The sequence below is a fragment of the Bombus terrestris genome, chromosome 8 (assembly GCF_910591885.1).
Source record: "Bombus terrestris chromosome 8, iyBomTerr1.2, whole genome shotgun sequence".
Taxonomy (NCBI): domain Eukaryota; kingdom Metazoa; phylum Arthropoda; class Insecta; order Hymenoptera; family Apidae; genus Bombus; species Bombus terrestris.
This window is the reverse complement of record NC_063276.1, coordinates 4,281,772-4,301,570: the sequence shown is the minus strand read 5'-3', so window position 1 is coordinate 4,301,570 and position 19,799 is coordinate 4,281,772. Positions and strand designations below refer to the sequence as shown.

General features: G+C 38.4%; 1 protein-coding gene across 1 annotated transcript in view; it reads right to left on the bottom strand.

Moving 5' to 3' along the window:
• LOC100642492 (Fanconi anemia group J protein homolog) overlaps positions 1-19,799 on the bottom strand; it is an 86,502-nt gene that overhangs the window by 260 nt on the left and 66,443 nt on the right. The window contains exons 4-14 of the mRNA XM_012311107.3: positions 17,610-17,660; positions 3,601-3,730; positions 3,424-3,525; positions 3,251-3,344; positions 2,685-2,909; positions 2,376-2,609; positions 1,681-1,992; positions 993-1,301; positions 462-794; positions 186-382; positions 62-113 (exon numbers count right to left, since the gene is read on the bottom strand). Coding sequence (XP_012166497.2) covers positions 62-113; positions 186-382; positions 462-794; positions 993-1,301; positions 1,681-1,992; positions 2,376-2,609; positions 2,685-2,909; positions 3,251-3,344; positions 3,424-3,525; positions 3,601-3,730; positions 17,610-17,660 — 2,039 coding nt within the window. The remainder of the gene's footprint in view (positions 1-61; positions 114-185; positions 383-461; positions 795-992; positions 1,302-1,680; positions 1,993-2,375; positions 2,610-2,684; positions 2,910-3,250; positions 3,345-3,423; positions 3,526-3,600; positions 3,731-17,609; positions 17,661-19,799) is intronic.

Below are 19,799 nucleotides of genomic sequence, written 5' to 3'. Positions count from 1 at the left end.
TCATTAATGAAACTATTAAAGCAATTAAAGCAATGCTAAGTTAAAATGCTAAAAAATTTACCATCGTTTTGACCCATTTTGGGAGATTTTCCTTATTTTCATGCATCAGAAACCTAAAGAATGAACGAATCAATCATACTTCTAACAAAAACTTTTCATTTATATTCTGCTAAATTATCAACAACCTTTCATCGACTAGCAATACAGCTCCCCAATCGTTTATATGTCTCAAGCAACGACCTAAAGCTTGATTCAATGCCCTAAAAGCCTGTATACTGTACCACTCTGAACCCTTCAATAATCCTCTCTTAACGTTCATATCATTATAACTCAATTTCATATCAATCACAGGATCTTTCCTTACTGCATATGGTATTCCAACCTAAACAACAATATTGTAAATTTGTTCGTGATTTTCTCTTTTCAATTCTATTAAAGTGATTTAAGTGGTAGAAACTTACAGTAATTACACAACGTGCTTCATTATCCTTGAAATCAATTCCTTCTGCTACTTTTCCTCTGAAGACAGCCAGAAATAAAGCTCCAGTGATTTTTCCTCTTTGTTTATCAGATGTTTGCTCTATCACTTGACGATATTCATACATGATATCTTTAAGATCACCACCATGGCGTGGTTCTATAAAGATTTGCTTCACACTGGTGATTTTCGTCCAAATGGAATTATTTATCCACCTCTGCATTTGTGTGTGCATCACATTATAGGATGAGAAGAAGCAAAGGATTCCATGTGGCACTGATTCACAAACATCCAACAATACAGCACCTAGTTCATCCTGGAAAAAGATCATATATCAGATATCAGGAAATCAGAAATTTTATCAAAAATTAAATAAAATTGTAAAGAAAGTGACATAATACTTGAAAGATCGAATTTTAGTATGCAATAGTGAATACGTTAAACTATTCTCAAGAGAAAATGTGTAATTTTGTTATTAAAATTATAAAGAAGGAAATATATATGCATAACATACTTGAAAAGCCCAGCTGTTCACAGATTGATAATTCGCCCTTAGTTTAACTTCATTCGGTCCTTGAGGTATGCAGATTGCGTAAACTTGTTCCTTGGGTATCACGTGGCCGGTGTTGAGCACGTGTGCAAATGACGTTCCCAATTCGCTTTGGAACGATGCAGTCGGACTCAGGGTACCGGACGCGAGGATTATAGAGCGCGCTTGTCGAGCAAGCGGTGCAAAAGTCACACCCGGATTCATGCACAGTAGTTTCAAGGTTCGTACACGCTGTGTACACACTTTCGAAGACAACCATGTATTCTCAGTGGCCTGCGATTTTGGGAAGAAATCAGAAATTCTGTGAAATTCCTTTTAAATACAATCTTTTTTAGGGGAACAGAGATTTCAAATTCTATTAAGTCAATTGGATCTGAAATATTTCAAAATAGGAGAATATAAAGAATTTGTAGATCTTAAAAAAGTAAACTTATCATCTTTTTATTCAACATTTGAAAAAATAACTTTCCAATGATTCCTAAATCCTAAATATAATATCATTGGTGATTGCAAAATTTTTTAAAATAATCGTCTTAGAGAATTCTTCTATTTCAAATTATTTTTTCCATTCATAACTTGGAAAAATTATTTATATGTGCCTTGTAAATTTGTTTAATTCTCTTCAATTTTCAATTTTCAATTTTACACTTACGTATTTGAAATCCTTTACTGTGGTTTCTGTTATACAGGCCCTAAAGTCGTTCATGTATTCGCTAGAAGTGATCATCCGTATAGTGAACATTAGTTGTTCAATTAATTTCTTGGTGGTGGGTGAAATGACCGGCTGTAACACTTTCTGAAATATTCTCCTCTCCTCTTTCGCTCTATTTGAATCTGCAATTGCTGCGTTGCACGCTCCCAGGAAACTAGTATACATAGCTTCGTTTAAACCGTTCATGTTAAATAATTCTAACAGCTCTGCACCGGTCCAGTACGGACTTGAAAGATTGTCGCTGTTGTAGCCCTGTTAACAGAATCTACTATATTGCAATTTTAGAGGAAGATCTTTAGAAAATATTTAACTGTTCGAAACAATAGTTTTACAATTTTATAACAATGACATAATCGGGTTAAAATGAATGTGGTAAAAGAATTAATAGATTAGATTTCTCTAGTATTAAATAATTTGAAATTAGATTAACTAAAAATGAACTAAATACTAAATAATTGTGGAATTTCAATTAAATTAATTAGATACCATGATAAAATACATAACAAGGTATAATATCTTGAATTGAAAACTGGATTGAAGTGCCAGATATACCATACGTATTTTGATATCATAATCAAGCGATCGTGTAATTTTATTGTATAAATAATTTCTTGAGTAATTAACAAAAGGCTTACGACTTTATCGACGACCGTGGTTTTCAGAAAATTCATCAGCTTGAGGGAATACGTTTGAAGAGTTCCATAAATCTCGGAATCTGCAGCTCTTTGCTTCATAAGAGATTCACATTCAGTCGCAACGGCTGTAAGGTGATCCTCGCGAAAACTAACGCTTGCAACTTCTCTGCAGATGTCTTCTATATTATGAGCTTCGTCCAAAATAATCACATGGCCGGCCACATCGAGTTGCATCTGAATCAATTATAAGATATTCTATGAAACTTCAGTAGAATATTTTCTACGTATTATTATAATAAACGGACTCACGCTTTCACGAATATCGGGATCGACGATGTAGTTATAAGGGCAGAAAATAATGTCCGCGTGTTCCATCAAACTTCTGGCAGCAAAATATGGGCACAGTCCTTCGTTTTTTCCGATGGCTACCAAGTCTTCGATGTCCCATATATCGTCCAAACCTCGACTTTTCGCCCCGCGAAACGTTGCAATGATCTTTTTGTTAGATTCGTTGTAAAACGGACAGCCTTTGTGCTACAAGAATTTTTTGGATTTTTAACTATATTGGAAAACTCGGCTTCGAAGTTGGGAACAAAATGTAGAAATTCGTCTGGAGAACATTTTTACGCAAGGCAATTGTTTGGGAAGATTATCGAAGAAATTTTGGAAACTTTGCAATTTAGGAATTTCTCCACGAAGATTTCCTTTTCTCGAAACATTGGAACATTTCTTCGAAAATTAGAACTTGGAATTTGTTTACGAAGATTCTTTTTACAAAATTAGAATAGAGTCAAAGCGTTGGGAGGAGCAGTTTCGAAAAATTTCACGGACAATCAGAAAGTCGATTAATTTTCGGGATCTGAGTGAAAACAAACATTTTGGGTGTCCAACAGGTCGTTGCAGAGCTCAGTTTTATTTTTCGTAGTCTCTTGGATGCAAGTGTGCTCTCTACTGCTCAAAATAGTCATTCTGAAAAAAGAAGAAAAAGAAAGAGCAATCAAATTAGAAATTTCCTTCCAATGTAAGCCACTGAAGAACTTCTTCTTACTTTTTGTGTCTGTACGAAGTTTTCCTTAATTCCCTTACAACCTGTTCGATTTGCTTGTGCGTTCGCGTACCGTAGAATATTTTTGATATCTTTATCTTCTTTCTAAAACGATAATATACATTTATATGAACGAAAATGAATTGAACAATTTGATTACGAAGTCGGAGTAATTCTCACGATTTTTCATACGAATCCTCGAAATCTTCCTCCTCGTCGTAGTCTTCGCAATAGTCCGTACATTTTGTATTCGAGCTTTCAGCAAGGTCTTCTCCATTGTTTTCGTGCGACGTCGTTGATTTGCAGTCCCCTGAAACAAATTCCGCTTGATAAAAATATTTAAATCTGTGCTTTACCGTCGTTCAGTTCAAGAAATTATGCTTGAGATTCTTTGACGAGAGAAAAGGTATGTCAATAATTCTTTTCTTCGGTAAGTATCTTTCTTCTGCAACCACACTTTTTACAATTTATTCGCTATCAACCGAGGAACTCGTGTTATTAACTCAAAACCTTCCAGTAACGTAGAATCGTAATACCAATGAAACATAAGAAATTTTCTAATTTTATTTTTTCGAATAAAAATCTTTCTTCCACCTCTTGCGCCCAAAAATGTGACAATACAAAAAAATACAAATTATATATAAATTTTCTTTCCATTTCTAGAAGCTTTGTTTCGCTTCGTTTATTAAAGAATTTACCGATCCTTTACTAAAATTAAAAAAATCTATATCTTCCTTAATGTAATCTTCCCTGCGTCTTCTTATACACTTTGAATTTGTTTATTTATATACGATAAAAATACAAAGATAAACAAAGATGCGAAGTATAATAAAATACAATGAAACACTATATAACAACAAATGTCATTCCATTGGAAAAGCTTGCCAATTTGAAATCTATATGCGCTACATCTCAATCTTCTTCAACCCTTTCTCTCATATCTTTCCTTGTATATTAAAATTTTTATGGAAAGAAATCCTACGCAAAGATTATTAGAGAAATTACGAATTTTTCCCTGAAGATTTCTTGAAAACTTGGAATATTTCTTCCCGGTCGTTCGTAGTAATACATTGCGAGATCCTGTGCACAATAAAAAAAGCCGAATGCGAAATAAGCGCCGAATCCGCCGATTCGTTCGTGGATCGCAAAGAGCAGAAAAGGCAGCTGCAATAAAAAATATCACATTCTCAAGAAATTTCCTAATCTCGTATAATAAAAAGTAGCTCTCGAATCTATATCCGTTATATCTCAGCCCTCTTCAACCCCTTCCCTTATACATTCCAAGTCCCGCGCCATTTATACACAATGAGGAAGCCGAATAAGAAATAAGCAAAAATCCGCCGATTCATTTTCAGATCACAAAGAACAAAAAAAAAAAAAAAAAAAAAAAAATTACAGAGAGTAGAAAGAAGAAGAAGAAGAAGAAGAAGAAAGAAAATAAAAACGAGGCCAAGGGGCGAAACGTCGAAAAAGGGACAGGAATCTTTCATCGAATTCGCATGATCCCCGGGCGCATCCTCGATGCGAGCGATTTCTAAGGGGCGCGCTCGACTAACTGAAAAGGATTACGCTTATTTAGGAAGTTCCTCGCCGTTGAAAAGGATCTCTTCTCCGCAATACAGACAGAAAGAGAGAGAGAGAGAGATCATCTTTCCTCTCGTTTTCGCTCGTTCTGTTCTATTAATGCCTGTGAAAACGAGACGAGGAGACGAGCGAGAGGAATGTCAAAACAGCGGGATCGGTGGCAGGTGAAAGGGCAGGGAATCCATTGAGCGGGATCAATAGGGGTGGTTTAATCCACCCTCTCGCTGGATGTCGACAAAAGGGGCCAAGCTACTCGAAGGAAACGCACAGATGGGGCCGAAGAAGATGGAGAAGGGGCGGTTTTAATCCTTTCGCGTGCCTCGGTTTGCTTCGAGTCAGAAAAATAGAAATGATGGTGAAATGACAGTGAAAAGCCAATGAAATGGATGTTTATTCGTAAGCGGATTTCGACGAACGCGCACGAAGATCACTGGCAGAGGTCCTTCACAGGCTATTCGAAGATTTTCGAGAGGTAAATCCATTTCTCGATGCAGATGGGGTAGTTTGATGAATGATATTTGACATGATGTTTGACGAGGAGGAATGCGAGGTGAAGCCATTTCGTGATTGAGGACGCGGTACTGTGATGGATGATATTTGACGTTGATAAGATTCGAGCAGCAGGTGGATAAATTTCTACCGATGTAGATGGGGTGGTACGTTCGACGTTATTTTTGTGTTCGTTGACATCGTCTTTATACAGACAGATTTTATTTTTATATCGATATTTCGTGTGCATAATATATTTTAGATTGTCTTTAGACTGTATTTTAAGATTGTATTTGTGGATGGTTGAACCAATATCGATAGGATACGAAGATTCTGTTTTGGAGGTGGTACTATTATGAATATTAATCGACATTATTTTAATGATTCTTCGTGAGTTTCTACATAGACGTTTTGTAACATTGTGTGATAAGATTATTTATTAATTTAGGACGATCATAAAGTATCTGATTTTATCTTATCGCTTCTCACGAAAATTCTTCTTGGAGATTTAAAATAACAAATATTTAGAATGAAATGTAAAAAGTGTATCGTTTCCATATTAAATACATAAAATTTAAAAAATACACATTTTAATTACGAAACTATCGTCTTCTAACGAATTTCACGTCGAACCATTTCCTCGAAGCGATGTCTCCACCAATATTCAATATTCAATATCCGTATATGAAGGAGAAAATCCTAAGTTTCAACATGATATACAAAACGATCAATGAAGATGAAAATATTTGACGAACAAAAGGAAGGTTTCAAAAATTGATACAACAAAATTAAACAATAATTCATATAATATAAATTTTCTCGACGCGATGTCTCCGTCAGTATTCAATATCTGTATAAGAAAGAGAAAATCCTAAGTTTCAACGTGATATACAGAACGACCTATGAAGATAAAAATATTTGTTGAACAAAAAGGAGATTTAAAAAATTAATACAATAAAATCAAACTATAATACGTACACCGTAGTGTAAATAATTAATAATTCATGTACGTATGTTATAACACCTACTTTTATAATCCTTTAAAATACAGTTCCATTTTCATAAATGATTCGCTCCAAAAGTTAAATACCAATATGAATAAGTAATTCTACCTTGGAGAACCACTTACGTACAAATACAAATATTTATTTCGTAGAAAAAGAAATCTACAGGACAAACACAAAATGCCAATTACTCACATAGTAAAGTAATCTATAAAACAAATTTGTCAACAATTTTCTCGAACTTTATTCAAACGTTAGTACATTTATAGCTAACATCCTATAGTTATGAACAAATAGCTAACAATAAGAACAAGAAAAGGATATTCAAAATCTATTTCTTTAAGCGGAAATTTACACGTTCATGGCTTTGGCATAAACGAGACGATACCATGTATAGTGTAAATAATTAATAATTTCTCGGTATATGCCTCCGTAAGCAATTCCAGCCGATATCGACTATCCTATCGAAAATTCCGGCTTAACGAACGACCATTTTCGAACGAATTCGAGGTGGAAGCGTGTCCTCGACGTCTCCATCGATCCCTTTTGGCTGGCACGAACGCAACAACCCGCAAGTGTCCGGACGTCGAGGGCGTAATTCGATGGCGACGTTAAAGGGGGCGTCTCTCAGGGGTGCGATAACTTTCGGCGTCGACTGTATCGCTGGATGATACCCCTCGGGGTTTTCTCCCCTCGGGTGTTGGGGTGTGTTTCGTTGCCAGGCAACGACACCCTCAAAGTCCCCGCTCTGATTGGCCCCGTCCCGCTTCTTCCTGTCTTAGCCTCTCTCTTCTCACCCCCTTCGACAATCAGCCAGCCGCGACCGTGCCTCCTATCGACGATCAAAACCACCCTTCCCCTCTGCGCCCCTCGCTTCGCCCATCGAGCTGTTCCTCAGCGACGAAAATGGAAAGTCGAACACCTTTTCTGCGCTCGATTGAGCCGAATTCGATTTATTTGATATCCACTTCCACGATTTTGCTAATACGCGATTAACCCTCCATTCATGAGTCACCTCTTTATTTCTCTGTACAAAATCGTCGAAGCGATTTACATCTCGTATAGATTTATCATCGAGGGAATTTTAACGGAATAGAAAAGTTGAAGTAAATAGAAAGAAGAAACAAGGGAAATATTTTTGTTCGTTAACTTACGACTTACAAACAGTGTGATCTGCTAAAATTAATAGAATAGAGCGCGATTTCGAATCTCTCGACTTCTGTGATTTCTTCGATCGTTTCGACTGCAGTGGATCGAATTCGATTTATTCGACGTATCTACTTGTACGAGTTTCGAATATGATATGGGTATTTGATTAATTTTCTTCACTTGTGATTTCTTTGATCATCGCTTTCGACGAGTAAACTATAACGCGGTTGGATTTTATAAAATCTTTCATTAAAATTTTGCATCTCTTTTCTTTTTGCTTTGATACAAATGTACAGTTTCGGTATAAATTTACAGTCATGTTTGAACCATCGATTTCGTGCAGGATTCCGTGTTGAGGGAGAATAATCTCAACTTGCCCCAAGGACCTACTTTAAGAACCTTCTCGTCGAGATGTTCCATTTTTCGTTTGTTTTAAAGTATCATCACAAAGTTTCTGTTACATTCTCTGTAAAGTAGGACGCGAACGTTAACCTACTCCAACAAACGATCCATAGATCCACAAATAGCAATAGTTTCACGACACTATCTTATCAAACGATGTATCCAAATGCATGTAAATGAATTCACAAAAAAACGTTAGAATTATATCTATAGAAATATGAATTTTTCTCAAAAATTCGTAGTTATAAAATAAAATTATAAAATAAAATAAAAGTAGATCACAAAAGTAACAGAAAGCATTCGACTTCTGATTAGGCACAGCATAGGTATTAATACTTATGGGCGGCAGTATGATTGCTAGAAGCATGAATTTCTAAGTGAAATAAATAAATTTAACAATTACACTTTACTACCTTGTGCTATTAAATTATTTTAACTAAATAAATTTAGCTGCTTACGCGTGGCCAGTGTAACCGCTAAAAGTTTACATTTTCGGTATAAATAAAAAATACTGGTCGCTAAAAGCTCCAATAAATTATTCTAACAAGATAAATTGAACTACAGTTGATGTAACTCATTGCGTAAATGGATTGAAACAATTTTGCTGATCATGAACGAAATTACAATATGAGATAATAAAAACTGTGCGGTATTCGAATATCAAAGTTACTCGCTGTACTTAATTATACGATGTACAAATTCAAATTGGAATTAACCTCGTCGAAAAGCGATACGCGAGAAAAGTGTTGCATTCGAAGATCATCAGTTTGGCGCGCGAAAATGTCAACGAGACCGCTCGAATCCGGCAATTAATTTGATTCTCGGTCCACACGAGTTAATTCGTATCACCGTGGCGATATTTTGAAATTTATTATACGGCGCGTAAACCGAGCTTCCTCCGGCAAGCAATTATACCAATTAACCATCGGCTCTCATTTCCATTCGTCGATTCGTTAAAGTATCGCGCTACTCTTTCATTCGATCCATCCCCTCTCCCTCGCCGAATTAAAATTATCAAACAAAAGATTGACTATAAAAACGGTATGACTGTGTTAAAAATGAAAATCGAGCGCAGAAATATGCGCTCGTATTTTTCATTGATCGAGGAGGATTTAATTGGTATTTAATCGCGGAGAACGACCTTTGTTTGGAACGAAATCGAGGTCAAGATGCGTTCGATGATATCGCGCGTTATTGACAGACCCCAAATGAATCGTCCACTGTGCCGCTTCTTATCTTTGCGAATAATTCTGGCCGAGAAGGAAGAAGCAGAAAAAATGGAAGAGAAGAAAATCCAAGAGGAACAATACGGTGTCGTGTCCCGTTGCGTATTTCATTCCCATTCATCGTGGCCAGTATGAATGAACTCGTTTCACGTCGATCACTCGCTCCGTATCTCGCGCATACTCGTTCACGTATATCGCGAATAAATAAACAGTTGATTCCGCGAGCATAAAGCGGTCGATTCTTCGATTCTAGCCCGTGGATCGTTCGTACGATTTGCTGCGGAGGATAATTAATATCGGTTATCGTAAGCATAATCGCTACTTGGAGAAAATATTGGAATATACAGGGTGTGGTCGAATAACATGCACAGATGGGTACGGGGCGATTCTTTATGGAAAAATAAGAACGAAATGTGGAATAAAATTTGTTCATTTAAAGTTTAGTTTTCGAGAAAATCGAGTTTGAAAATTTATCAAGTATACTTGAACATGAATATTAGCTGCGATCTGTGGATCGTGAATTTGACGCGAATTCTTCTACGTCAATTTTTCTCTCGTTTAAACAAACGAAAAATATTTTCTAATTTCGTAACATTTCGAAAAGATGTCGAACGTAAAATTGAAACGAGAACACGCATGCCAATGTTCTTCCATTTTGTTCGAACAAGAAATAATTTTTAAAATATAATGGGTCAAGGAACGTAGCGACATTAAGCAACAAGGGGTAAATAATCATTCTTCAAAATTCGTACGAAACTACTTTGTTCCTGAGTTCGTAGCAAACTTCCTTCGAAACTATCTCTCCTGAAAAAGATCTGAATTTTTACTTCCTAGAAGCGAAACGTTCTCCATCAAAATATCCGTATTTTTTCTTTTTAAAGGGTTAAATATCAACACATTTTTGCGCAAAAGAAAGAGAAACGAGGAATACGAGGGGATAAATTAAAATATGATTGGTATCGTAATATCGTAAACGAATTTATCGAAAGTTGGAGTAGAGTCACCCCGGCATTCCTTTTGTCCGAAGTTGTCCAGAGAATTAGAGATTATTAGCGGGGGGATTTCGGTCTCTATCGATATGGCTTTTGTCTTGGCTCGCCATAAAGTTTCGCGAGGCACCGCAATCCAACCAATTAGCAACGATTTGCTAAATCAAGCCGCAGCCACGAATTAATTGGTCCTCGACTTTCTTCCACTACCCCAACCCCCTGCCATTCCGCCCTTTCTCGTTTTCTTCCTCGTCTGTCGTCGACAACAAATACTCTAAGTCCTCTTCGATGAGAGAAACCACCGCTCCTCTCCAAGGTTCACCTCGTATTTTTCTTGCTCGTTTTTCCCCGCCCGGCTGGAATATCGCGTTAAGAACACCGGAAGAAGCCGCGATCCGGGATCCCAATTATCGGTTCTGTCGAGGCGATCTCTTCTTTTTTAAGCACGAATCCGTTTTATTCTTTCCTTCGGGACCAAATAGGGGAGACAGTGTTTGATCGATATTTTAGAGCAGGATAGAACGACAAAAAAAAGACACTCAAAAACAGATATTTTGAGATCGAGATACTTGGTAGATGAGGTCTGACTTACTATTTAGCCAAGATAGATTGTTGCTCAGAATTATAACATTCATCTAATTCTCTATCTATAGTGCAGTTAATTAATTATTGTACGACTCTTCCCTACATGTATTTTTTATAATATGAGATAATATATATGTGGATCAGTGAATTGGATTCTTTTTTAGAAATGAAGTTAACACAGTCACGAACTAGGGCAACGAATTGTTTCTTATCTTTGATTTTTCGAAACGCAATACCTCGAAACGATTCTTTCCTTCTCCTTTCTTTGTTCTTGTCGGCAGGCGATAAACGAAAAAGAGAGGAAAAAAGAAAGAAAGAAAGAGGAATCGATCGTGGCCATTGTACCGCTGGAGATGGATTAGAAATTCTGCGATGCTGTGGCCCTCGACAAAGGGATTACGGGAATTTAAACGATTCGCCGTAGTTTACGGGTGCATCGTGTCCATATGTCGCGCACATCGGCGCCGGCATTGTGTCGCCGGATCGTTTCGCAATTCGCTCGCGCAGCGGGTGCATCGCGAAAACGCGGCAATTTCAATGCGAACGTTTCTGCGATGCTGCGCCCGAATGGGGTCGACGCCAGCTCGTTGATTAATTCGCGAGATTTTTCTCTTTTTTTCTTTCTTCTTTCGCTTAATTATTCGCCTGTGATTCGAATGCAGTTAGAACAAATTAGAATTCCGAATGAATGCAAGTAAATAGAATCAATCTTCAACGTTGTGCGACGCTTTGAATTTATTATATGTATTTTACATACGTAATTTTATTTATGTTTTATTTGTTATATATTACTAAATATTATAATAATTAATTGAAATTGATATTTTCATTGATATCTATTCTTACTGCCTGTCCATTTATTTGTCTGCCTAACTCTGTACGAGGAGCAAGGGAAAATCGAGGAATGTCGACTTTTCGTGATTTTCCGTTTTATAACTGCGACATATTTCGTTTATGAGAATTGCACAACTATCAAATTACAACGATTATGATGCTTCGAAATTTCTGCATAAGACAGCATTAAAAATTTGGTATAGGTACTGGTTAAAAACAGGAAATGTTCACTCTGTACTCGAACAAAACAGTAAGTATATAAACTTCATTTTATGAACAGTGCAGTCGAATTCACTGAATCTTATTCCTCTTCTGGTGGACTACAATATTCAAAATTAATTTTCCCAATAAAACCATTTTGTGACATTCCTTGTTTTTCTCCTTTTCCTTCATCAATACGTATCTAAATGAAAAATAATTTCGAAACTATTCCTAGATTATCAATATGGAATAAAAGAACGTTTTCTTCCAGATCCTCGTATTATCCTTCGTCCTCGTCTGTTCGTATAGAATCTTACTAAGCTACTCTATCTTTTATTTCTTCTTTCGTAAATTTTCCCTTTGTTTCTTGGTAACAATCATTGTACGATATAGATAGATGGAGAACCTTAAAACAACCCCTGAATAATCAACAGCGAATGAAACAATAGCCTTTTTCAGTTTATCTATTGGATTCTGTGTGGTCATTTCAAAAGCTGTTCATAATTCAGTAATGAATAATGTACAGTGTGGCATAGAATTATTCGCACAGTCGAGAATGAAATAGAAATTTACGAAACAATAAAACGACGGAAAGGACTTCTTAATATTTGCTGTTTAAAATTGAAAAATTGTAGTTTGAAAATTTACGAGATAATTAGTCATGACAATCCTTTAAAATTTTGCCACGTCACAAAATTAACGCTGACAACAATAGCAACGATACTAAAAAAACAGCTACTCTAAGTTATAACGCAAAAAGGATATCCTACGTTCCAATTAATATTTCATAATGAAAAGTATTATTTTCAATTCCGCTATTTGAGAATCTCGATCATATTATGTCTAAATAAAAAGATGTCAAAAGAGCCAATTTTATTACATTTTCACCTGTTGACGTACTAAAATTAATTCATAGTACAGAAGATTAAATTGTAAGGAAATGAATGAAATGGAACATCAATTGTCTGTCTTTCCACGTAAAGCGAGAAAGAATTAAAATTGCAGCAATGGAAGCTACGCGAATGGTGGTTGAATATACGCCATTTCTTTGGCGGAATAAAAGCAACGTGGAATCATTACATTCCTGGGCAAATAGGGGCGACGTGATCGCAATCCTCGGCAATAGTTCACGGCGTAGAAAAGACCGAGCCAGTGGAGGCGGCCAAACAAAGGGGGTTGCTGGCGATCGGGGCCTTCTCGTTTCGCGAAGAAAACGGGCAAAGAGTCGACGAGAATGCGGCATCCGGGATAGCATCCCCCGTGTCGTACAGAAACGTTATTAGCACGAGCCTCTGCTTGTACAACCACCCAGTGACCTCATCCCTCTGTGCGTTGCCTTTGCAAGGATGAAGAGAACGCGGAAGAGGAAAAATTGAGAAAAAGAGGGTGCATTACGATGTAACGTATGAGATGCACGTTTGATCGTTCCAGATTCTTAATTTGCATTGCATCGAGAAACGCGTACGTTCGTAAGCGTACAGTTATGGATAAGAGAAATTTAATGAGAAATTTAAATAAAAAATCGTTCAGCTAAAACTTCTCACTGAGAAACCAGTCGATGTGAGAAGCTACGATGAGAAGTGGACGAGTCGATTATGAGAAATTCAAAGGAGTATGCCAAGCATCCGAATCTAGTTTGTGGAATTATTTACCAAACACGTGGGATAAATACAATGGAAAATTCAATAGTGCAAATACCGAAAGACGAACGATGAGATGAAAATGATACGGACGAGACAAAATCGTAGCTGTATTAGGAGGTTTTCTTCATATGCTTTGAGATTCTAAACGAAATTGTAATTTCAAAGGTCGTAACAAGTTGCTAACGATTTTTTAATAACATCTAGTATTCAAGAAAGGAACTGTATATCTACGGAGATTCGATAAAGTTTAGAACAAAAGTATCTTTAGGAAATTGACGGCCTTAAAAAATTAACGATATTTCGTTAAATTATTATTTCAATGAAACGTAATAAGATATTTATTTCGAGTGAAAAAATTGACATCTTTGTATGTTGCGATCTAACAAATTCGCTCGAAGAATACCAAAACTATTTTGATAAAATAACGAGAAAATAAGAAACGAAGAAAAGATGAGAAAAGAGCCGAAGTTTCTAATCGAGAATGCTTAAGGGCAAAGCAAATACGCAGGGGAGAAAAATGCCTGCCTTAGTCGGATCGAGATACGGTTACTGGCGGAAAGTGAAGAAATAGGTCGAGCAAATACATAAATAAAAGGAAAAGTAGCGAGAGGAGCGTTGGGATTAAAGTGGGATGGGATCGGGGAGGCAAAGAAATACTTTCAGCGTTGGAAATACTTTTCTCCCAGCGATATTACTTTTTCTCGAACCAAGAAAACATTAGCTCCGAGTGAAAATGAGACACAGAGAACCTGGCAACCACGTCGATATTACGTTGAACGGAAAGAAAAAGGGATGAAAAACCGGCCGGAAAGAAAAACGCAGAAAAACCATCAGATGGAAGAACAGAAAACTAAAACTCAGAAAAAAAGGATAAGTTTGAAGGAACAAGATGGACGGGAGGAGAATTGCAAGAATCGTGAATGATCTATCAGTACATATGTCGATTACTGTTGTTAGCCCTGCTTGGAGGAAGGGAAAAATCGGGAAACGACGGAAAACCATCCAATATTAAGAAAACCATTAGAAAGAGGAACAAAATGGAAAGTTAGAAATGGTGCAAGAATTCGAATGACCGAAAAACGGCCAAATAGTAAGAAAATCACTAGAAAGAAGAAGAAAATTAAAACTCAGGAAATAGATGAAGACAGATGAGGTGTATGACGCAGGAATTCTACGTCAACTACTACCACTAACGCTAATGCTGTCCCTACTCGAAGAAAGAAAAACTTTGAAAACTATAAAGAGCCTTGCGATACTATAAAAACCATTAGAAAGCAGAACAAAATGAAAGCTCATAAAATAGACGAGATCGAGGAGAGTTTCAACGTGGAACAGAGTACGGCGCAAGAATTCGAAGAATCGCGGATGATCTACCACTATACTACAGCAAACTTGTAGCACTAATACTACCCCTTGGAGAAAACGAAAAATCGTAGTGGAGGAAATGGTTCGAGGAGGAAGCAAAGAGACAGCGAGAAACGAAGAGGGAAGTGTGTACCGAGGGACAGGAACCGGTGTTTGGTCGACGGGGGTTGGGCGAGGAGGGTTCGGTCGCCATGGCGACAAGCAACCCCCGGGACCCACGGAGCTCGTCGCCGGGGTTGGTCGAAAAGGGTGGCCCAGGGCGTCTGTCGGGCAGGTTAGGCCGGGCGTATAGCCCGAATGTCACTCGACACAAGGGGGACACAAGGATGTCCTGGACGCGAGCGAGACGGAACGTTCGTTCGTGGGTTGTGTGAGCGAGCAAGAGGTTAGGGTGCGAAAGGTAGACGGGAAATGGGGGGATCGAGCTCGGTACAGAGAGAGACTCTGAGCGGAGGAGAGGGTGCAGGCCAAGATGGCCGACGACGCGACACCCACCATGTCAATAACACCCTTCTTCGACGCAAAACCGAGCCAACCTCCCTCGTTTCGCCCCGAGAGTCACCCTCAGCCCACCCAACGTCGCCCACCCACGCCACTCTCTCACCCATCCCTGCTTTCTAGCAGCTGCTTTTCCTTCCACGACCTTTCGTCAGCCAGCCAGCCAGCCAGGCCTCGCCTGTTCCTGGACTATATTCACCGAGGACGACGTTGATGCGCTCTCTCGCCGCGATTTTCCCCGGCTTCTTGCCTCCGCTCGCGGTAATTAACGCGACGGATCCCCTGCCACCAGAAAGGGAAACGACTACGGAGGGTGGCAAGAGGGACAGAAAGAGAGAGGGAAGAAGAGAGAGAGAGAGAGAGAGTATGAGAGAAGGGAATTCACCGACACACGGAGCGAAAGCAGCACTCGCAGAGGCCATTGCTAGCGAGGGCGTAATTCCGTTAAGTGTCTTCGTAAACTTCGTTAGCTGCATTTCCCGACATTACTCACCCCAGCGCGCGTTTCTACGCACCCTGCGCGCTCGCTAGCTCGCCCCTGATACGTGTACCGAGCATGTTCGATGTATCTCGGGCTACGAGTACGACCAGTGAAAGTGCGAATAGTTTTTCTTTTTTTCTTCCTTTTTTTCCTCTTTCTACCGAGTGTTCCTACTCTGAGAATTTAGAGAATTTAGTAAAGACGAACGTAATGTCGAAAACTTCTGATGAAACGTACGAGCTTCTCGGAGACCATGCTGATCAGCTGAAAAGATTAAAATGCAAGTGTTTTCTAAAATGTAACTTGGAATTTGCGATTATTTGTGTCACGTCTTTGTGATAAATAAATTCGTAGAGGAATATCCTCTGTTTTTTGAACAGTAACCACGCGCGTAGGTACATGGCTCGTAAATAGGGGACTTTATAGAAAGTGGAGTCGGTCGGTTTGGCTTTTGAGAAGCTCGTATTTTAATTTAATAGCGAACGATGACGAGATGGAAGAAATATTTGGAGATATTTTATGAAATGGTCGCAAGAGAGGATTTATCTTTATTGGAGGAATCAATTACTAATATTCGGATCGTGTAGTTAATGCGCAATTGTTCTTGACAACTTTGGCGCTAGCAGGCATTAAACGGTATCAAACGAACGCATTGACAATCTGTTTGTACTTGCTAAGCCCCCTTAGGACATTCGATTTGCAATTCGTGTCATAATTAACGATCATCATTATCATTCGTAGTCATTGAAATGAAACTACAATCGGATTCGCAACATTAATATGCTTTACATATTATCGACGGAATTAATAACCGCGTATGGTATTCATTACATCTCTGCCGGGCCATGCATCAACATCACTTAACATTCTAATTTAACAATAAAATCATTCGATCCCGTGTCCCACGTTTCCGTGCAATTTTCGATGACGATCGTACTTGCGTTTGTTACCGTTCGATGTGAACCTACCGTGTCTAAACAATTTCGATTACGAGCACGCGTTATTTTATCCATTAAAATTGCTGTATACATTAAATAGGGAAATATAATTAATCATAAATATTCCACGAATCGTATGGTTTGGACTGCAAACTTACTTCTAACAGAAAATCAAGGATACACTTCGATATGCTCACAATGCTCCAGGATTAACCAATTAATATTGGTTCGCGTTATTAATACGTAATTGAAAAAAAAGTAATTCTTCCTCCCACATGCCAGAAGCATTTAGAATCGTTGAAAAATTCCTGAAATTCTTTAATCTAACGTCTTCCGCATTTTTCTTTAATTCCTCCGCTGCAGTCTAAAAAGAACAACAAAACGCCAGGAACGAAACTTCATTTGAGAATCATTCGAGGGTGTGGAAACTATTTTCACGGCGCGTTGTTCAATACAACTTCAGAAACTGAACGAAACAAGTTCCTGTTTCCTTTCGAGATAATCAATGCGGGTCGAGCTTTCGCTTTTCAAAAACCGGCCACGCGTTGTACCGACGCGGGAAAAGCAGATGTTGCAAAATCGGTTAGGTCTATTAAATATAATAACCAACAGGGGTTTTCATGGTTGAACGAGCTGGAATATGTTACGTAATATTCTTCGTTCTTTTGCTGTCGGCCTTGCACAATGGAAGCAAGAGGCTGGAAGCTACGGACGATGCGGACTTGCATCCGCTTCGAAAGAACCTTTTTCCATCGCGAACTGTTACCATATTTTCGACTAGGTTAACCATGATTAACTTACGTGAAATATTCTCCTGGATTTGCTTTTCCAGTTTCTGGTTCTGCACTTCGGCTGGAACAGAGAAAGTATCGAGCATATTAGAAATTTGAGCTATATTTACACGTATCGTGTAATAAATGCGTAAAGGTATCTTTTAATGTGGCAATCAGAAAGAAATCATAAAAATTTATTTTGACTGATTAACGCGTAAATCGACGTAAGATTACAAATATAAAGACATATATGTAAAGATTATAAAAATCACATATTTTTCTGTGGCACATCGAGATCCGCAAAATTTGTTTGAAGTTGTTTCACCGACGTGTAACAATGTTCCAGTCTTATACAAGCTTAAATATAAGAAAGTTAAAATACCACAGTGCAATAACCACTATTTCGCTGTACCTAAAAGGGAAGTCCTTAAACGTTAACGTTAACGTTTCAGTTACTTCAAGAACCCACGTCGCCAAGTGCTCGTACGTAGCTGTATCACGAGTCAAAGAGTGCCAACATGCCCGAAAGAGATCGCAGTCGCAGATTAGCGTCGTTTCGGAGGTGATCCCATTCGAAACGCTTAGCACGCGTTTTCCGGTAGCACCCAGTGGCACGCATCGGCTATAAAGCTAGACTCTATCTAGGGAGCGAGAGCTGGCAAAGGGTAGCAAAATGGAACGAGACGACGAATACTAGTTTACCATGGAGCATAAGAAAAAAAGAAAAAGAGAGACGAAGAAGAAGAAGAAGACAGAGATCAAAGGAGAAGGGAATTGAACTGAGTAGTAGGAGGCAAAAGAAAATATCCCAGGGCAGGCACACACACGGCAACCCTCTGAAAAGATCTCTGCTAATGGGCATTATATTTTTCGTTAGGAGAGCCGACGGGATTATGGGCCTGTCAGAGGCCTAATAACTGGTCCCTCGGTGGGCCACCTCGCATCTGATACGGGAAACGGGGCCCTTCTCTTTATACAATGTGCGCATTAAAAACACTAATCGCAATGCGCACGAGCACGATCGCGTATTGTACTAGCGCATGGGATCATCAAAGGCCGCCGACCAAAGGCCGGGGGAAAAGCTTTTGCACAGTGGCCTCTCTTCACCTCTCTTTCCCGCTCGCTCCTCTTTTTACCGGCCGACCTCGTGAGACTTCTTCCAGGCCCAGCGAAGAGTTTCGTTTCTATCGCCGCCCACTCTTTCGCCTTTTGTGACCCCCCGTTTGCCTCGCGGGATTGATTTAATTTCTTGTTCCGCGAGAACTCGCTAACTTCGACAGAAACCGTGGTGCGATACATTTTTTCTTCGTTTTCGTATTTCTAATACGACTTTCGCGCCATGATCCTTTCCTAGCAAGATAACTCGCGGCTCTTCGTAAGAATAAATTTTTTTAACATTCGGAATAGATGTCTCGGAAGAGAACTTCTCAGCTCTATGTAATTTGAATATGGAGCGTCCTATGATCTTTTCCTGAGTCACGACCTTCTTCTATAATGGGGAAATAGCTAACCTTTAATCTCTTCGTAAAAGAAAACTTGTAAGAATGTATATCATTTGTTCTATAAAAGAATATTCTTGATAAGGTAAAGAGACTTGATAAGTTACTAAATAGAAATTGCAGAACAGAGTTTTTCATTTTCATTTCTTTTCAACATAGTGTCTTCTGAGTCACGACTTTTCCCCTATAATAACCGAATACCTTTAACTCCTTTGTGAATGAAAATCCCCTTAATACGATAAAGAAAATACATAAGAGAGGTGTCTCAGAATATAATCCCAAGTTGGTTTTTAATTAGTGTTAGAAACCTTCACCACTAAAAAGATCACGACGACCCTCGAATAGAAAACACTTTGCGGCCCGATATACCATTGGGAACACAAGTTCCATAAAAAAAGAAAAAGAAAAAAGAAAAAAAAGATGAGTTATTGAGCGAATTTAAACTGACTTAGAAACGATGGGCACGATTAGGAAGGGTGCTAGATCGAGTGGTTGACATACCTTGCTTTTACGTGCTTCCTTTTGTGCTAGACTCGTGTTTTGAGTACTATAGATTGATCTTTGTTTTGTTGTTTTCTGGTGCAGGGGATATAGATGTAGGTTTTTTTGTTGATCGTAGAGGCAGGATTGAGTGAAAGGGTTGTTTCGGGGATTGACAGGGTGGAATGACTGTGGGAGATTATCGATGAACCGTTTCGCTGATTTCGAACGATGAATAT